General features: G+C 36.1%; 1 protein-coding gene and 2 long non-coding RNA genes across 7 annotated transcripts; 1 reads left to right on the forward strand and 2 right to left on the reverse strand.

Moving 5' to 3' along the window:
* Positions 1-633: 633 nt before the first annotated feature.
* tpm4b (tropomyosin 4b) lies at positions 634-16,392 on the reverse strand. 4 transcript variants are annotated; one of them, XM_083524831.1, is made up of 9 exons: positions 15,865-16,392; positions 14,326-14,451; positions 6,395-6,528; positions 6,122-6,239; positions 5,075-5,145; positions 4,911-4,986; positions 4,756-4,818; positions 4,591-4,660; positions 634-1,417 (listed from the first exon to the last, which is right to left on the reverse strand). In XM_083524831.1, exons 1-9 carry the CDS (start codon positions 15,976-15,978, stop codon positions 1,335-1,337), a joined length of 855 nt encoding a protein of 284 aa, XP_083380957.1. In that variant the 5' UTR covers positions 15,979-16,392; the 3' UTR covers positions 634-1,334. The 4 variants fall into 4 exon arrangements, with proteins under 4 accessions (XP_083380957.1, XP_083380959.1, XP_083380956.1 ...); XM_083524830.1 differs by lacking the exon at positions 634-1,417 and adding an exon at positions 2,836-3,267 and having other exon boundaries at positions 15,865-16,323; XM_083524833.1 differs by lacking the exons at positions 14,326-14,451; positions 15,865-16,392 and adding an exon at positions 10,631-11,021.
* Positions 7,938-13,070, forward strand: LOC310717147. 2 transcript variants are annotated; one of them, XR_014530749.1, is made up of 2 exons: positions 7,938-8,585; positions 12,124-13,070. It is a non-coding gene; the product is annotated as an uncharacterized lncRNA (long non-coding RNA). The 2 variants fall into 2 exon arrangements; XR_014530750.1 differs by having other exon boundaries at positions 12,127-13,070.
* LOC310717148 lies at positions 8,767-10,269 on the reverse strand. The gene is made up of 2 exons (XR_014530751.1): positions 9,340-10,269; positions 8,767-9,296 (listed from the first exon to the last, which is right to left on the reverse strand). It is a non-coding gene; the product is annotated as an uncharacterized lncRNA (long non-coding RNA).
* Positions 16,393-19,586: the final 3,194 nt, after the last annotated feature.

Here is a 19,586-nt window from a genome sequence, read left to right on the forward strand (position 1 = left end):
TTTGGTGGCAGCTTTCTGTATCAGTCAGCTTTATAAGGCAATCTCAAGTTTTTCCAACAATCTTGAGGACTTCCCAGAGGCTGTGAATTGAAAACCATTCCAGGTGACTACCTTATGAATATGATGCTATGAGTTTTCCAAGCTGTCATCGAAGCTATTTAACATATAAATAGTATAACTAGATTAACAATTTTTTTTGTTTACTGCCTTATTCCATACATGTTCTTTCAGTTTGAATGTCTTCAGTATTATTGCACAATATTAAAGACTACTGAAAGAGAAAGGTGTCCAATCTTTTGCCTGGAAAAACAATATAGATTAACAATTAAACATAAAGCTTTAAAAAAATAAATAGTTGAAAAGTAAACATGTTAAATCCAAAATCTTAAAGCACATTATACAAACTGTCCAACTGCTATGAGCATTATATATTACCAGGCCTGAATTTCCATTCCAGATAAAAAAAATGATCACCTAAGTAAGTTTTCATCCCTAAAGCATATAAAAATGCATTGGATCCCTAGTCGATAACGTACATGCAATTTTAACTCGATACCTGCATTATTTCCATATCTCGAACTACTACAGACTTTACTTATTCAATGCTCTCATTTATGACAGAAAAGACAGACATAGTGAAAATGTTTACATTTATTATTGTGGTTTAAAAAATACAGAACAGATTCACTGTTTCCAGAAAAGCGGGAAAATATGACCCTTTTTTCAGTGACTCATATTAAACAAAAAAAAAATCACAATCCCCTAAACATACCATGCATCACATCTGTAGACTTAATATGACCTTTCGCTTTATAAATGTGTTCCTTTGCTTGAATGGCACTTGAATGAAAGCTGAGCGGTAGATACCAGGTACAAATGTGAATTAAATAAATACAGGAATGTTGAATGGACACAATAATAAAGGAAACCTCATCCGTGTGGTCTGTAACTTGGGAATCTGTCCAGGATCCGGGCCTATAAGATGTGTTGAAGCAAGGAATAGGTCTATTTCATCGAAACATGGCATGGTGGTTAAAGATGGGGGTTGAGTATTACGTGTGGCAGGTGTGAACATCATCAGACGCACTTTAAATCAGTCATCAGCATCATCACCTTGTGTATTATAAAATGCAATAATGGGTCACTTGGCAACATAATAAAGAAATCATGTGGGTGGATGTGGAATAAAAATAGAAGAGCATGACTCAGGCAACACAATAGAGCAAAAAAAAAAAATGTAACCACAAACACACCCAGACCTACACAAACACATACATACATACACATACACACATGGAATGTTGCTTGTTGTGATAAGTTTCCTTGTTTGTTCTTCACAAGCTGTTGAGTTCTTGAAGTGTTTGGTCCAAGACTTGGTTCAAATTCAGATTCTCATCTTTTGCGTGCGCTAGGTTCTCTGAAAGAAATATTTATTCAGTCATTGTACTGAAATCTATAAAGCAGAAAAAAAGACTTATGTACATATGATTTTCTGATTCAAAGTTCAATAAAGTCAGAAGTATTAATTGGAACGCTGTTGTAATCTTTAGGTCATTTGGCTGCTATTCGTAAAGCTACCAATGAAATGCGAATTCCTCGACGTATTCACACCTATGATGTCATGAGCGTAATAAATCGGCAAGCTTTGAAGGTGTGAGTTACTGAGAAACCGCCAGAGAAAAACCCCATACCTGTTGTCTAGACAACCACCCTTTTTTTAAACCAAACTTTAATACTCAAATGAATCTTAATAATTAAAACAGCACCTAAGATCTAGTTAGTAATGAAATTTCGGTTTGACCATTTTTTTTTTAGGTTAAACTTCTCTCATCATATTGTTGAGCTATTTTCATGTCAGATTACAGTTTCCTCCACTACCCACAGCGCTATCCATAATTAACTGCTCATAGTGGTCCCCTGTAGGTTGAAAATAAAAAGGTTAATAAAAAGGCTGGTAAAATGTATCGAAATTTTGAAGTTCAGACAACGGTGAAGCGAAGAAAACACCCCCTCCACTTGGAATTTTAAAAGAATGATGCAGCATCATAAATGTTATAAATCTGGACAATTTTATAGAATCAGTCCACAGAGATCCAGTAATCGTGTCAAATCTATAATGCAGATCATATAACTTGTGACAGTATTTTGAGAACATAAATACACAAACTCATGATCATGTTATGTTGTTGATCATGTTTATGATCAGGCTATGGGCTACTGATTGGAAGGTTGGTAATTCAAGCTTTAGAACTGCCAAGCTGCCACTCCTGAGACCCTTAAACAAGGCTCTTTACCCACTCTCACTCTGTAGCTTAAAAGTAATGTAATTCCCGCTTCTGACTTCAGTTTGACACAGTGTTTAGTCAGTTAATTTCTAACTTTAATGCAGCAGCAGATTTGTCCTTACGTCTGTCTTACCTGTATTTATTTATCAAATTTTCAACTAATATCGCCATTAGAGGTATCAGTGCATCAATGTTGCATGAAAGCTTCAAATTTTGAGCATCAAGCCCAATATTTCTCTATTCTCCATTGGGTTTTACATTAATATAACACTGAACATTGCTGGAAAAATACAAAATTAAGTTTTTATGGCAGCTTTTACTTGACCGTGGGGAAATCTAGGTCTGCCAATTCAGGAATCTGGCCCTGAGTATGTCATATATGTCTTTGGTGTGCCAAAAATTCCCAATATACTTGGTTTAGTACACACCCTTATTTCTACTATGAGACATTTTAAACGGCAAGGATGAGGAAAAAGTTCACAAAGAAAGGAAAAGCTGGAGACGAGGAAAGGAAAGAGACAGTGAAAAACGAAGAACAAGAACAAGAATCTTTTTTAAATAATTTTTATCGAACTCTTTTATTAAGACTTTGGTATTAAAGCCAGACTCCAGAACATTGTAATACAGAATCCAGGCACATTTATAGAAAAGAGAAAATGACAGAGAAAAAGAAAAGAAGACAAAGAGGAAGAAGAGCACAGTTGATTGAATAAACAAATCCGAAGTCGAGTTTGTGTACTATAGCAGCTTGTGAAATGGGTCAGAGCCGATCCAGAGCTCAGTAACGAAGATCTGCTTCTAAGGGCTTCCTACAATGTGTGGCGTGCATTTTTCTTTCCAACAAATCGCAAATGGGTATGAGAATTAAGGCACTGAACAACACAATGCTGATGGTTCATCTACATGGAAGTCATGTCATTTAGGGCGTGATCCAGCTCTTCACAAATGGCCTTGACTTTGACTTTCTGATTGTACAATTCATCTGGAGGTCAAAGGTCATGGGCGTATAGCAGAAGAGATTTGACAGGAAGGAAAGAAAATATGAAGAGGGAAAAGAAATAGTGGAAAAAAGTGAGATCATTAGGTTATTTATAAAGTCCATGCAAGAAAAGACAGATAGAAAGTGAGACATTATGAAGTATAGTAAGGTTTATGATTCGAGTGTATTTTGTTCGAACTACACAATCAGGTTGGTTTTGTCTGGTTGCTTTAAAGAGTACAATGTCTAACCCTTAATGATGAACAAACGCTATACAACAGGTGTACACGCAGTCAAAGGTTAAATTCCAAACGATAACCAGCTCCGATAACCTGCTCCAGTGAAACACTGACATCATGGTGCAAACTTCTGCTGGAACACTGGCTATATATATATATTAGGGCTGCCAATTGATTCAAATAATTAATCGTGAATAATCGCATGATTGTCACGACTGGCTATATATATATATATATATATATATATATATATATATATATATATATATATATATATATATATATATATATATATATATATTAGGGCTGCCAATTGATTCAAATAATTAATCGTGAATAATCGCATGATTGTCACGACTTGATTTGTGATTAATCACAACTTAATATCTGTTCTAAATGTACCTTATATTAAAACTTTTATATATAAAAAGTTTTTAATACTCTAATCAACATGGACGAATACGGATTCTTTATGAAAATTTATGTTTATTATTAGTGAAACCAAACTCAATATAGAGCATGGAGACAAAATATTCTTGTAAATGTTTGAAAGAAATTATGGTGTTTAAAATGATGTGAATCATCAGGACATCAAACGGAACTTTTGCTATGTTTCCACACGGAGGGTTTTAATTGCCGGATGTGTGCATCATGGGTGGATTTTGGTGCTTGATTTGAGACTTTCAATAGAGTTTTTTTTTTTTTTAAGTAAAGAAAGGACATTGTGAATTAATACGTGTCGCACTGACGGTTTTAATTTCGTCTCTTTTATATTTATTTATATATATTTTTTTATCAAAAGGGTTAAACAAAAACCAACCTGTCTAACATGAACAACCAGCCATGGTTCAATTCAGTCTGATCAGATTTTTCTCAACATTCTGATTTCTGAGGTTAAACATGAGGCTCCTTCCTATTTAACAGCTTATTGGATATAATTGGATCAAAATTTACTTTATTCTCCATTTTAGTTCACAGTACTCTGATTTATATGCGTACATGACGGTTTATTATTCTAACTGAGCCGTCTGAGCTGATATATTAATAGATTAGAGTGAATATCCACGAGGTAGGATGTGTTTCTTACCCTCGAGGTCATCGATTGTCTTTTCCAGTTTGGACACAGTTTTCTCCGCGAACTCGGCGCGTGTCTCTGCCTGCAATGAGAAAGACAAAATCAAACAAAGAGTCATTTACACAAACTCAACAAAGCAGACAGTGAGGTCTTGAAATAAATTCCGAGTCATTTCACCTCCTTCAGTTTCTCATCGAGGACATTGATCTCTTCCTCGTACCTGTCTTCTTTCTCTGAGTACTGTGAGGAGACAGTAGGTCAAAAAGACCATGTTATGGAACTAACCATTGCTAACACACTTACACATACAAAAATACATATGACTAGTGTACCTTCTCAGCCTGGGCTTCAAGGGACTTCAGGGTGTTAGTTACATTTTTAAGTTCCTCCTCCAAATCTCCGCCTTTGCTATAAAGTAGATGCAAAAAAACACTAATTTACCTGATTTCTGGTTAGAAAAGTCATGTGTGTATTATACACATCCAGGTGTACTCACAGTTCAGAAACCTCTGCCCGTTCTTCTGCTCTCTCCAGCTCAGTTTCCAGGATCACCAACTTACGAGCTACCTGCAACACACAATCACACAAAGTCCATGAACCCATGCATATTTGGTTAGCAGCTGATATTCTGTGATCTTTTTGTACTTATTAACAGACTTTTTATAGTAATTTATCACCATATCTGAGAGAAATGTCGATCTTCTAGACAGCTCTGAGTTATCTTCAATGTTCTTACACCTTCCCATCATCTATATAAGATCTCTCTAGGAGCTAGCTGAACCTTCATGTTAGGTTCATGATGGGTGTCTACATTTGCCAATCAAAGGTTTTCTCCCATCTTGACCTATTCTGAAAGTGCAGCTCTTTATATGAAAGACTAGTCCACAGGAATCCTGGATGCTACAGGTTTATTGGGGTTTTCAGCCGGATACACATTTCAGCAACCAGAGTGTTGATTTATAAAGTTTTAGTTTTGATTTGTAATACTTGCAATATGAAAATATTTTTGTTCCAAACTGAAAATTTATAGTTTGAGTCTTTGTTGGTCCTGAAGCCTGGCCTGAAACAAACTAAACCTGAACGTGAATTAAATTTTTGACTCAGAAAAGTTAAAAATCGCAAATTTGATTCCTCTTGATGCCTCAGGTGCTGAATCCAAGCGCACATAACTGCTCACAAGCAAGGGTATCTGTCAGCTTGTGTATGTGGAAGAGGACAGTAAGAGCTTTCCTCATAGAAGTGGGTGAGTAATGTGTTTCAAAGGAAGCACATGCTAGCTGTAGTCTTGCAATGAGGCAAGCTAATGTGTAGGACCTAGCAAATGGTTTAGTGCATTTTACTGACAATAATATGTTGATAACATCTTTAATCAATATATACATTTTAACATGTAAGTCAACAATAAGTTGATGTTTGAATCATTTCCCATTTACATCCCATTTTTCCAAACATCCCAGTAACAATAAAAGGCAATAAGACAAAAATAAGACAAAAAAAGGGGGTCTAAAGTTGCAGCAACAGGCAAGAAATTACAGATTCTCACCTCCTCGTATTTGCGATCAGAATCTTCCGCAACGTTTTTGGCCTCCTTGAGCTGTAACTCCTGAATTTCCATTTTCTCCTCATCTTTCATTGCACGGTTCTCAATCACCTTCATACCTCTGTGTACACACATCCACACACAGGCACACATCGCATACAGTGCACACAACATTGCTCAACACTGTTAATGTGTATTTAATGTATAATGTTGTGAACGACACATCTTTGTGTGTGTGTGTTTGTGTGTGTGTGTGGTGGTTGGGTGTGAAATCACCTCTCGCTTTCATCAGCTGCTTTCTCGGCTTCTTCCAGTTTCTGGAGTGCGGTGCTCAGTCTCCCTTGGGCTCGGTCCAACTCCTCCTCGATTAGCTGGATCCTACGATTCAGGGCAGCTACATCGCCCTCAGCCTACACACACACAGACACACACACAATGAAAATGTTAAAGTTCAGAGGTGTTGTAAAAAAATGATTGTAGAAGTTAAATATTTTTTGTGTGCAATTTTTGATGTTTTTTAATTGCCATTGTAACCTCCTTCACAAAAGTTAAATCTCCAAGCTACAAATATTTAAACACAAACATGAGTTTCAGAGTGGGATTTTTCTTTAAAGATGACATCAGTATTGAGGATGTATTTTGTCATGGGATTTTCCCCAACAGATGCAGCATTACTTTTCCATACTTTCCCCCTCTCACTAAAACTTTAAATCTGCAGAGCTCATCGTGCAACTGTCCAAGGGATTCCACTCAAAAGAGATGTAAAATATTACTAATGTGTTATTTTTTGCCTAATGGTTTTCCAATCCATCCATATGGATCATGGCATTTTGTAATCATGACACAAGCCATCTTTGAACTTTTTCCATTCGAACACTATTATTAGCTAGTGTTGGTGCTCTGTACATCTGCTGCAGCTTTGAAGGCATAATCTACTCTGGCTGGTATAGTATTAACCACAAGCTGTGGAAAACAGAACACATTTTTCCTTCTGGGTGAATCCACAGGATCCAAAATCTATTTATTAGTCATGATAACTTGACATACTGGTATTGGATATTGAAAGCAAATTATTATTATCACTATTATTATTATTAATATTATTACAATTATAATTAAGAAGTGATGCATAAACAGGCTAGCAAAGTTGATTTGCCTGTAACTCTTGACTCTTGATACGTTATGATATATGATATATGAACTAAACAGTGGCCCCAATCCAGATTCTAAACCAAGCTGATCACATATATACAAACTATATAGACAAACGTTTTGTGACTTTTCTAGCATTATGTGGTTCTTCTCCAAACGGTTATCACAAAGTTGGAGGCACACAATTACATAGAATATTTTTGGATTTAACTAAGAAACTTAAACATGTCCAAAAATGACAATGCCTGCTTATACAAAATGAGATCCATGAAAATATGGTTTGCATGGGTTGGAGTAGAAGATCTGGAGTTACTTGATATAGAGTTTTGCCCTCAACCCTACTGAACACCTAATGCAACCCAGACCTCCTCACCCTGCATCAGTACCTGACTTTACTTAAACCCTTGTGGCTGAATGAGTAGAAATCTCCAAAAGCACACTCCAACATCTAGTGGAACAGTTTCTCGGAGGACTAAATGTGGAAAGCAATGTTCAAAAAAACACACAAATATTATGGTCAAACATTGGTTCCAATAGTGTGTATTGAAACAGGTATCATATCATTAAAATAGTACCATATTGTCTGGTTGTTATACCAATATTACTTATGTATATAAGTATGTATATACACATATATTTGTATTATGTTTCTGTATTATGTATCTGTGTAATCACTTTAATGTGGAAGTGGAAGTGTGAGCACCAGTGTGCAAACAGAGAGAGGCAGAGAGAAACCACACAACAAGCTGCAGTTTATGTGACAGGAAGTGAAAAAAGGTAAAATGTGTAGTAGGCGTCACATCCCATATTTCCTGTGGACACCGTTTCCAGGAAGGGGACTTATTTTAGTGGTCTACTTAAGCATCATTTCCTCTGCTGAAAACCAGGCCTACACAATCGTTGATCTGAGCACACACGCACACACACCCCACACACCCACACACACACATACTCCAGCTAAATGCTCATAAATGTACAAACCGAATTCTTTCGAAATTTGTTCGTATTGTGCGGACGTCAATTCATCACAGATTCCCAGCATAAAAACTGCCACTGAGTTCATCAAGGTAAAGATGAAAACTTTGAATTTTAGTAGTACTTAAAAAAAAAAAAAAATAAATGCTCATTTCCTGTCACTGAGCATGAGCAAAATGATCTTGCATGGTGCTTCAGGTTTTGCGCTCACCCTTTGCCGAGTAATTTTTCCTTCTATGAAATAAAAAAGACCTATGAGAGCAGCAGACTGAACAGGTGGAAACTTTGAGTAAAGATTCAGTAGCAGTGGGATTTTTCCACACAGCCTCAGTGTCAACAGGTAATTAGCTTCTCTTTCCATCTTTTTCTTTCATTTAGTATTCATCAAGCTCACAGTTTAGCTGCTGTAACCAAGAAGATCATACCAGAGACAGCAGATTAGGGAATTGATTCTGTTCAACAGCAGTTTAATTGTATGATTGAATTCTCAATGGTCCTATGATGAAGGAGACCCTCAAGGATTAATAAAATAACATTTTTAATTGACAAGACAGGAATTCAGACAGACTGCCTTTTCACAAAGCTCATACATGTTTGAAAAGGACCTTGGTTGCAAAGAAAACTAATTTAACCCCTTAACAAGGCAGACATACACTCTTCATTAACATACTACATACATACTCTGTAATTATTGCCTAATTTATAGTACTTAATAAAGAACATATGAATAACCAAATAATATATTAGGATTATCTCGATGAACTTGTGTTGTGATTTATTTAATTTACTATTTTAATTTATGAAAATGTTGTCTAACCACAGTGAATCACATGTACATGGTTACATATAGATAAAAGCATATAGCAGTTCTGTCAATATATTTATATTTACCAATATTTGGCAATATATGTATATTTAAATTCTGCACTGTCTATGGAATACATCGTCCTTATAATTATAATTAAACGACAATAAAGATCTATCTATCTATCTATCTATCTATCTATCTATCTATCTATCTATCTATCTATCTATCTATCTATCTATCTATCTATCTATCTATCTATCATCTGTCTGTCTGTCTCTCTGTCTACACTGTCTATAGACTACATTGTCCTTATAATTATAATTAAACCACAATAAAGGTCTATCTATCTATCTATCTATCTATCTATCTATCTATCTATCTATCTATCTATCTATCTATCTATCTATCTATCTATCTATCTGTCTGTCTATCTGTCTGTCTGTCTGTCTGTCTGTCTGTCATTTGACACTACCGAAGGCCCTGCAGTTAATTCTAAGATCAGGTTACAGGTCTGTGGATTTTTTTCTTTTCTCCTCCTGGTTTCCTCCAACCTCCCTTCCAAACACACATTGGACTGGCTACTCTAAATATACAAAATGTACTCTGTGTGTGAATGTGTGTGTACACAATGCCCTCAAATACACTGCCATACCTGCCAAGGGTGTAATTAGACATCATACCCAGAATTCATTCATAGCAAGAAGTGATGGCTCAGTGGTTAAGGCTCTGGGTTACTGATTGGAAGGATGGGGGTTCAAGCCCCAGTATAAAAGCATTGGGGTATTGAATGGAAGAGTGCAGTCCAATTCAAACATGAGCAAGATACCAGGGTTGAAGCAAAACTCTTATTATTCATCAACTCAGTTGTATTTTAGACCAAATTGTCAGTCCAAAAAAACTTTAAAATGATATTGTGTGACTATTCGTAGCCCTACAACAACAGATGAAACGGTACCAGGAAATAGACATAAAATCTTAAAATATGTTCTGACTTTTGCATTGTACCTTATCAGTTGGGTGGTAGCTCTAAGGCAGTGGTTCTCCAAGTGCGAGGGGAGAAGGGGTGCAATGAACAGCAGGATTTATAGAATTTTTCTTGTTGTTTTATGTAATCTTCACTTATGACTTTCTCTATTAAATATAAACTTCAATAAATTTTAATAAACGTAAACAGCAAACAAACAATTAGGCCAATTAATGTGTGTAAATGAAAACATAAGTTTTCATCTACATTTTGCCTTTGTGCATGTAAATCTGTAAAGATGATCAGATTATCTCCAAACGAATTACAGTGCATTTTTGTATCTTGAATAATTTTGTAGATTATATATATATATATATATATATATATATATATATATATATATATATATATATATATATATATATATATATATATATATATATATATATTTCCAGGTAAAAAAAAATAGCTATTAAAGGTTGGCATGAATGTACCCTTGAAGATGCAGTTGACAACATAGATATGGAAAAAATAAATTCAAAAAAGTTCATAATTATAGGTGGAAACCGACCTAAAAAAAAAGAAAGAAAGAAAAAAAAGCGCAAAGGCTCACTTTCTCTCGTTGATCCCGTTCTTCATCCAGCTCTCTCTGGAGAACCAGAGCCCGATCTTCAGCTTTATCAGCCTGCAGCTGTAAGGCCTGAATCCTCCTCTTCACAGCGTCCAGCGAGTTCAGAGCCATGACTGCACCGTCAGCAAACGCTCTTTCCCCAAAACCCAGAGTGCGCAAACAGCACCAAACCTTTCCGATGTATGAAAGAAAGACCTGAAAGTTCAGTTCAAACTTTCTGGAATCACTTTGCTCAGATGTTCACCCTGAATTCAGCTTCCATTCGCTGTGAGCGCACTGGAGAAGAAGCAGAATGCGGGGAAAAAGAGCAGGAACGCGCCAAGAAGGGAAAAAATGTTTAGCGTTAGATCTTCCAATCCTGGGAAAGAAAGCGGTTTCAGATGACATCACGCCTGTAGGAGGAGGAGGAGGAAGGTCTTCCTGTACGAAATGTGGGCAGACGCTTTTCTGGACGTTGGATGCATTTCATGAGTGCTTGGTTTTAGCAGGAGCTCAGGGGTGAAGTGTTCTAAAGCCAAAGAAACAATGAAGGCTTTCTGAGGTGCCACCTTTGACAAAGAACCTGGTTAAGAGCAGAGCGTGGGCTTTGGCTTGTACCACTTAAGAATGCTTTTATTTGCAGTCAGGGTTTTGCATTTTTTGATAATAGACTCTGGAGATTTTCATTGCCCCCTGAGGCCATCAGACCCGAAACTGCTTTCCGTTCCCATTGAGATGACCTCTTGGTGTTTAGGAATGACTCGTATTCAGCCGATCAGTAAATTCCTGGAGGTTCTTGTATTGTAAATTATTTCGAAAGATATTCCAAATTCAGCCACAAGATACACATGCGATATGTCCTACTAATCCCAATTCAAGGTTCTTGAGATGTTTACGAGCTACATAATGATTTAACAGGTACAACTCATCCATGTAACATAAGAAAAGTGGTGTTTGACTGGATTCTTGTTTGGGCTGTTATGAGAGGTGAAATGATTTTGTAGCAGTAATCAATCCTGAACCATAATCCAAAAAGTGTCTGATTAATTGGATTTACACACAGTTCAAATCCAAGGATCAACTTGGATTACTGTCTGAATTGTTTCCCCTCTCATCTGTCACTCTCACACATGGATCAAGAGAGAGGGAGAGAGTGAGTGAGAGAGAGAGAGAGAGAGAGAGAGAGAGAGAGAGAGAGTGAGAGAGAGAAAGAACGAGAACGAGAACGAGAAAGAGAAAGAGAAAGAGTGGAAGACTAAACTCTCCCAGGAGGATGCAACCCACGTTCATTTTGGCAATACAAAGAAGCAAAAAATACAAATCGAAATGAAGATTTCGGAAAATAAAAGAATGTTACACTGGATTTAAGTGAAGGATGTGGCAAATATACAATCAAACCTAATCCTGTGATTGAAAATAAAGTTATTTTATACTTATATTTCTCCTCTCTTTCACTCAGTGTGTGTGTGTGTGTGTGTGTGTGTGTGTGTGGACAGCAGGAATGTGTATGTATGCGTTTTCTCTCCCCAGTGGAAGAGCTCTGGAGCGATGCATCAGACTCTGAAGGGAAAACTTCACTGTTTGCTTTAGACAAATTCCAACCATTCCAGAGCTGCTGCATAACTGACTGGGGTTTAGCCTTTGTCTCTCTTTCTATGTGTGTGTGTGTGTGTGTGTGTGTGTGTGTGTGTGTGTGTGTGTGTGTGTGTGTGTGTGTATATATATGTGGTTATGTATGCTTGTGTTGTGTGTTAATATTTCTGAGAGCTGTAGTACTGCACAGTAAATGATTGCGTGAGTAAATGTAATAATGTGTGACGTGAACACTAACTCTTTGTCTTACAGTAATTATTCAATATTAAATTTGTGATCATGAAGATCTCTATTTGCAGTATATGGCATAAACAGTAGATATTGTCAGTCCTAAATAATGGTAATAGTACGTAATGGCATGAAAGGAATGCTTTTTTTTTTCTCAGTATCATCACTCGTTGCAAAATCCATTTGAAATGAATGACCAGAGGTGAAAAGAAACTAATTACATTTACTCATGTTGCTGTAATTAAATAGTTTTTTAAAATGTTCCACTTTTTATTTATTTTTTACTCCTTCTCGAGTATTGTTTGTATGAAGTATTGTACTTAACTACATTTTTTATCACATCCGTTACCGTGTAATAAAAGAATAATAATAATAAATCATGCAAATGGGAAAAAAATCGCACACCGAAACTACTGCAAAGATTGATTGAAAAACAAACGTGTAAAACTCACAAGAAAGAAATATGGAGACATAAAACCATTGGTAAAAAAGTGCATAACTCACAATAGACTCGTGTCACAGACTGTAGTGTTTTTTTTTTTTGGTATTTTCTTTTATTTCTTTTTTGTTATTTCACTTTAATTTGTAATGGTGTTCCTTCAATTAAAAGAAACAAGGGTGAGATTTTTATGCTTTTTTAACCGCACCAGAATCCCTCACACCACCGTCTGCTGTTAACAAAAAGTAACAGGTAAATTCACTCTGAGTAAATTTTAAATAAACTTCTTTTTACTTTTACTTGAGAAGATTTTTAGCCCAGTAAATTTACTTGTGCTTAACTAAAATTTCTTTTTTTTCTTCTCAACTTTTACTTGAGTATAATTTTTTATTACACTTTTTACCTCTGAATGACACTGTGGCTCAGACTATTTCTTTCACATTGTGGTTCCTTTGGCTTCTCAAACGTTCCTCTCTGTAGAGTTTAAATGTGCTTTGTACTAGAAACGTTTCAGGTTTTTATGAAGACTCTCAATGTGTATAGGTGTTTAGGGAATACCTCTAATAGAAATCACTGCTGATGAGATTTTTTTGTTACAGTTTTTCAACATTTGGCAGATGCCCTTATTCAGAGCAAATTACAATGATATCTTTTATACACTGATCAGTTGATGGTTAAGGTCCTGGCTAAGAGGCCCAGCAGTGGCAGCTTAGATTGTAACTCGTGACCTTTCAATTAGAATTTCAACACCTTGACCATTGAGCTACCACCTCCCTACAACAGTAATAAAAGAAATATATATATATTTATATTTTTAATTGCAACCAGTATCCAAATAGAATGGATGAGGCTAAACATAAGACTGTTGCAGGACCATTTTGCTACATGTCTGCTTAGTCTTTAGGTGGTTTTATATAAGTGTAAACATTGTCTTTAAAATTTGGGTGCAATCCATATTTTTGAGGTTTAAGAGACCAGAAGAACAAGACGTGCCAGGAAATGGGGGTTTTTGGTCCCAGAGGAAGAACTGGCACAATTTCTGAGATGTAACATGCCCAGGATCCAAAAGGTTTGTTCCTCTTTGAAACCCTAATGGTTTTATTTTTAGAGTAGGTTTAAATGCACAATCAAAAACCTTCGACTATCCAAAGAACCCTCACAGAACCCCTATGCAATGGAGTGCATCTATCTATCTATCTATCTATCTATCTATCTATCTATCTATCTATCTATCTATCTATCTATCTATCTATCTATCTATCTATCTATAGATAGGTTTCCATGTTTATATATATATATATATATATATATATATATATATATATATATATATATATATATATATATATATATATATATATATATATATATATATAAGCAGGCGATTATAATCTGCCCACAATATACCTACATGGCCTCAGAAACTCAGAGTACTCACATCTGTCGCCTTCTTTTCAGACAGTTCCAGTTTCTCCTGGGCATCTTTGAGGGCCTCGGAGTACTTCTCGACTTCATCTTCTGTCCCCTTGAATTTCTTCTGCAGCCCCTGTAACTCGTCCTCCAACTAAACCACACAGCAGGAAAAAATATAATTTGTCCATCACTGCTCACCCTGGCATTAATAACGATCAACAACCAGCACCATTATACCGCCTGTCAGATTTACACACGTCAATTTTATTAGTTCTTACGTTTCTTAGTGCACCACTGAGTCCTCCTTACTGAATAAATGTTTAAACAAGCTTAACAACTTGGATAGGAATATTGTAATCCGACACTGGCCTTTCCACTGGGTTCACATACTAGCGTTAAGATGGACAGATGTATTAATAGACGTATTTATCTAGTCATGCTAGTGCTGTTTTCTAACCATAAATATTTAATGCCGTATCAGTACGCTTTACATCATCATGTGTTAATGCACAATAACTTGTGGAGAATCTCAGTTGGACTTCAGCTCAACCGGTAACACCTGCTTCAGCTTAACTAGCAGTACCTGAGCTGCTGATAATTCCCTCCGTTCTGGTTAGTGTTATTATTGTCTACACATCTTAATATAAAGAGTGTATTTATGTTATTCCGAACAAACACTTACTTTATTTTGCTTATGGATTAGTCAAAATTGCCTGTAATACTTGGATGATTAGGAAGCCGAATTATTATTCGGACATATTATAAAATAAATGAGGTTTGTGCCATTTATACCTAATAATAAAATAATAGAAAAAAAAGCTAAATAATAAAAAAAAAGTATGACCACTATTTAATTATTAAGCCATGCATAGTTTCTGATCTCTGATATATATGTATATATGTGTGTGTGTATATATTTTTATATATATACATATACACACATTATATTAAGCTTCATCTTAACACTCCTCTCCACTGTAAATACAATAAGGTACATGAGCTCCACACAGAAGACCTCTTACTCCTTTCTAGAGTAACAATTTGTCCAGTGGTGTTTATTAAACTCCATACTCATGCTCTTGTAACCAATACAAGCAGGACAGAAGGGCAGTTGGTATGGCACAAAAGTTATTCCTGGTGACTCCCGAGGCCATGCCTGCTCCCTGCTGCGATTCAGTGATGCCAAGGAGCTCCTGGGATCTAGCAGATGCCTCTCCTCCCTGTTTTCCCTCTGGTACTCATTATTATTAGTGAAACAAGCTTGAAAAGCTTGAGCTTCTGTAGGAGATCTGCCTATGCAGGAGTTAATCTTTAAAAATGGTTGTCATGGCACATTGCCCAAACAACTGCATCTCAATTTAATATTAAAAAGAAACAACATCTTATTTATTGTGGAAAAATAAATAAAAAAGGAAGAAAAAGAGAGAGAGATCATTTATAGACACAATACAAGTGTTTGCCCTCCATCCAAAGAATTTCCTTCTGAAGTACATGCACACATTTTTTTTCTTTTTTTTTTTTTTTTTATCCATCTGAAAATACGTTGAACTTGATCACATCTCACCAGCTTGCACTTGTCCTCCGACGTCTTCTTGTCCGTTTCGGCCTGCTCCGAACGATCGAAGGCATTTTCCTTGTCTGCCTTCAGCATCTGCATTTTCTTCTTGATCGCCTCCATTTTGCCGGCTGTGGTTCGACTCTCTTAAGAGATAAATGTGCAGATTCAAAGGAGCGGGTCTCACTGACCAGTGTAGAGGAAAGATAGATTGAAGTTTTTCCTTGGCAAGGTTGTGAAGACAGAAGATGATGCAAAGGACACCCAGAGAAAGAGAGTGAGAGACAGAGAGAGAGAGAGAGAGAGAGAGAGAGAGAGAGAGAGAGAAGGAGAAATCGAGTGAAGGGAAAGAGCAGACGAAAGCAGAATGAAACACAACGCTTATGTGGAAGGTTTAAACCTGAGGTAGCTGAAGTGGACTCTGCTCCCTAGTGACACACACCCCCATCCTTGAAGATACACACAACTCCTCAAGCATGCATACCCCATTTTTGACACGCATATACACACACATAACCAGACACACCACTACTCAGAAATGCACACCCCTCCCTAAACTCTTTCTCCAAAATCTTTCTCTCAACCACTTTCCATATTTGGATGCTGTATTTTTGGAGTATATTTGAAAGGAACTGGTCATTACCTCAGGACAATCAGACTCTAGAGCAAGACGCTTAGATTATATCAGTTAACAAAAACATGCAAGACATTTTACAGAACAGTTTCAGTATTTGAGATATAATTCCATGGCTTTTCATTTCATCCCTGCTTTTCTTTTCAGTTTTTACTCTTAAAAGCAGAACGTGCACCCAATAATAATGAAATTCTTTTCATAAAATTAATAATGAAACGCACAAAAACCCCCCGACCTTTTAAATTTTAAAATGTTCACCAACTGCAAACCCAAAGTCTTGCTCACATGCTGTTTAATTTACAAAAAGAATGCATACATGAATGTTTAAAAGGAAAGATCTTTTTTCCCCGCATTAGCCACTTAAGTAGGAGTTAAGAGCGGATGGAAAAAAAAAAGACCTAAAGCCAGCCAAGGAAAAGTCTAAGGTCAGGCATGCTTATAATTTTCAGTTCCTCCTTCAAATCCTGGAAGCTTAACCTAAATTTAACATTAATAGGGAGGATTAAGAAGGCATTAAGTCAATGCTGCTGTCAGTGAAGTCACTTTTTTTTATCTAAACCAAAGATTTAAAGGTGGCGTGTGTCAAAACTATTTCTAGACCTCTAACCATTACAAAATGCAAGAAATACTTTTAAAACCATCGTTTGCATTTTTGCCATGCAGTAGATTGAAATAAATATAGCTTATTGAAATATTTCGGTTTATGCTTAAATTACTCCGAGCCTGAAATGAGCTCCTCCCCCACATCTTATTATAACTCACTATAGGGACAAATCTGTGATCACAAATTTGGACATTACTTGCATACTGGAAAGTTACCATATGAGCTGTATGCCAATTCTTTTCATTTTCTTTCAAAGTGAATCTTTTTTTTTTAACCAGCAAAACCCAACATTTTCCACCATCTCATAAAAAACAGAGCGATGCTTTTTATTTCTTATGCAGGGTAAAAATTCACTCTATGAACAAATGTTAGCACTTTTTGAAAATTCAATTCCACATTTTGTCTTCATTTGCACTTATAATCAACCTCCACTCTTCTGGGCAGATGTTCCACTAGATGTTAGACAGGCGTTAGTAAAGTCAGCTACTGATGTAGGTGTGTAATAAGGCCTGGGGTGCAGCAGCATTTCAATTCATCCCAAAGATGTTAAATGAGGTTGAGATCAGAGATTCAGGCCACTGAAGATCTTCCAACTCCAACTGACTGTATAAGACTGCAAGGACATTGCTTATAATTACACACTCTGGTGCTTATGATATTGGTTTGTAGATTTATAATCACTCTTGGTATCACCCAAATGAGGATGAGTTCTCCTTTTGAGTCTGGTTTCTCTCAAGGTTTCTTTCTCACACCATCTAAAGGAGTTTTTCATTGCCACATTTGGCTCATTGGGGTTAAACACACATACATGTAAATATAACTGAATTTTCTTTTATAATTCTTACGTTCTCTAAAGCTGCTTTGTGACAACAGGAAATAAAATAAAATAAAATTGAATTAAACCATATCTTCATGAAGCTTTCGTGGTGCACAGGGACATTGTCATTCTGGAACAGGTTTGGGAAAATGTAATGCTATTGCAGTTAAAAACAAAGACATACCAACTCTATGTTATTGTGTGCCCCCAACTCATTTAGACAAAGATCCACATATGCCAGACAGGTTTCCCAATACTTCTGTCTGTAAAGTGTAGTAAGATCAATTATATCCCAACTGAGTAAAATATTATTATATGAGCCTTATCAGTGTAACTATTAATTATTTCTGTCGACTATTCTCCAAGACTTCTCCCCAGCTCCAAAACGACAGTCCAGAATAAAATCAAAAGAGGAAATAGAAGTCCTGAGTTAGCAAAAGTAAGCGGTTTTCAAATGCTGTAGAGAAAACGCACCAACAAAAAACGTTGCATGTTGCAACCTTGCTAAAAACATTGTCCAAGAATTTTTATGGCTCAGTTTTATTTGTGTCTCATGCTGGGAAGGAATGTAATTCTGACAGGTTCTTCGTACTTTTAATTAATCACTTGCGATCTAAGCATTTTTGAGGGGAGCGCTAATGGTAAATCTTTAGTTCTTTCAGACAAAGAATTTTTTTTATGTCCAAACAAAAGTAGGTGGGCCATTTGCTATTTACAATATCTTACAAAACTGAGTACACCCCTCACATTTCAGCAACCATTTTAGTATCTTGTCAAGGGACAATACTATAAAAATGAAACTTGGATATATTTTAGAGTAGGTAATGTGCAGCTTGTACAGCAGTACAGATTTACTGTGATTATTGTCAAAATATCTGGTAACAAAAATGAGTACACCCTAAGTAAACATGTCAAAACTGTGTCCAAAGATATCATATTTTGTGTGAGCGCCATTGTTATCTAGAACTGCCTTAATCCTCCTGGGCATGGAATTTACCACAGTTGCACAGGTTGTTGCTGGGACCCTCTTTCACTACTTCATAATGGCATCACGGTGCTGCTGGATGTTAGACACATGGTGCTGTTGATGTTGAACATCCAGTGGTCAGTATGAGAGAATTGTCAGAGCACCAAATTTAAACTGCTCTAATACAAGATACACAAGTTTGCATGGTCCTGACAAACATACAAAAACATGAACCAGATGAATAGTACATGTGGCTTTGCATGGTTAAGCTACGCACAATTGTTATCACTTAGGGTGTACTCACTTTTGTTGCCAGCTATTTTGAAAATGATGGGTGTTTATGGAGTTATTTTGCACATTGACTACTATAAAATATATCCAAGTTTCATTACTATAGTATAGTCCCTTGAGAAGATACTAAAATGGTTGCTGAAATGTGAAGGGTGCACTTTCTTTTGTGAGATACTGTATAATTTAGTCTTGTGCAATATAGTATTGTTTAAAAACCTTTAATGGATTATATATAAAAAAGCATATTGATTTTAAATTGCTTTTGTTATTCGAAAACGCTACTGGTACATTTGGGCTTTTTTGGTGCATTTGGTCGAATATGAGATGACAAACAGAAAACCAAAAATCTCTTAATGCAAATGAGACAAATCTTTGTTGATTACTGACTGCATCAATCAGGAAATATATATTTATTACA

The sequence above is a fragment of the Silurus aristotelis genome, assembly GCF_946808225.1.
Source record: "Silurus aristotelis genome assembly, chromosome: 22".
Lineage (NCBI taxonomy): Eukaryota > Metazoa > Chordata > Actinopteri > Siluriformes > Siluridae > Silurus > Silurus aristotelis.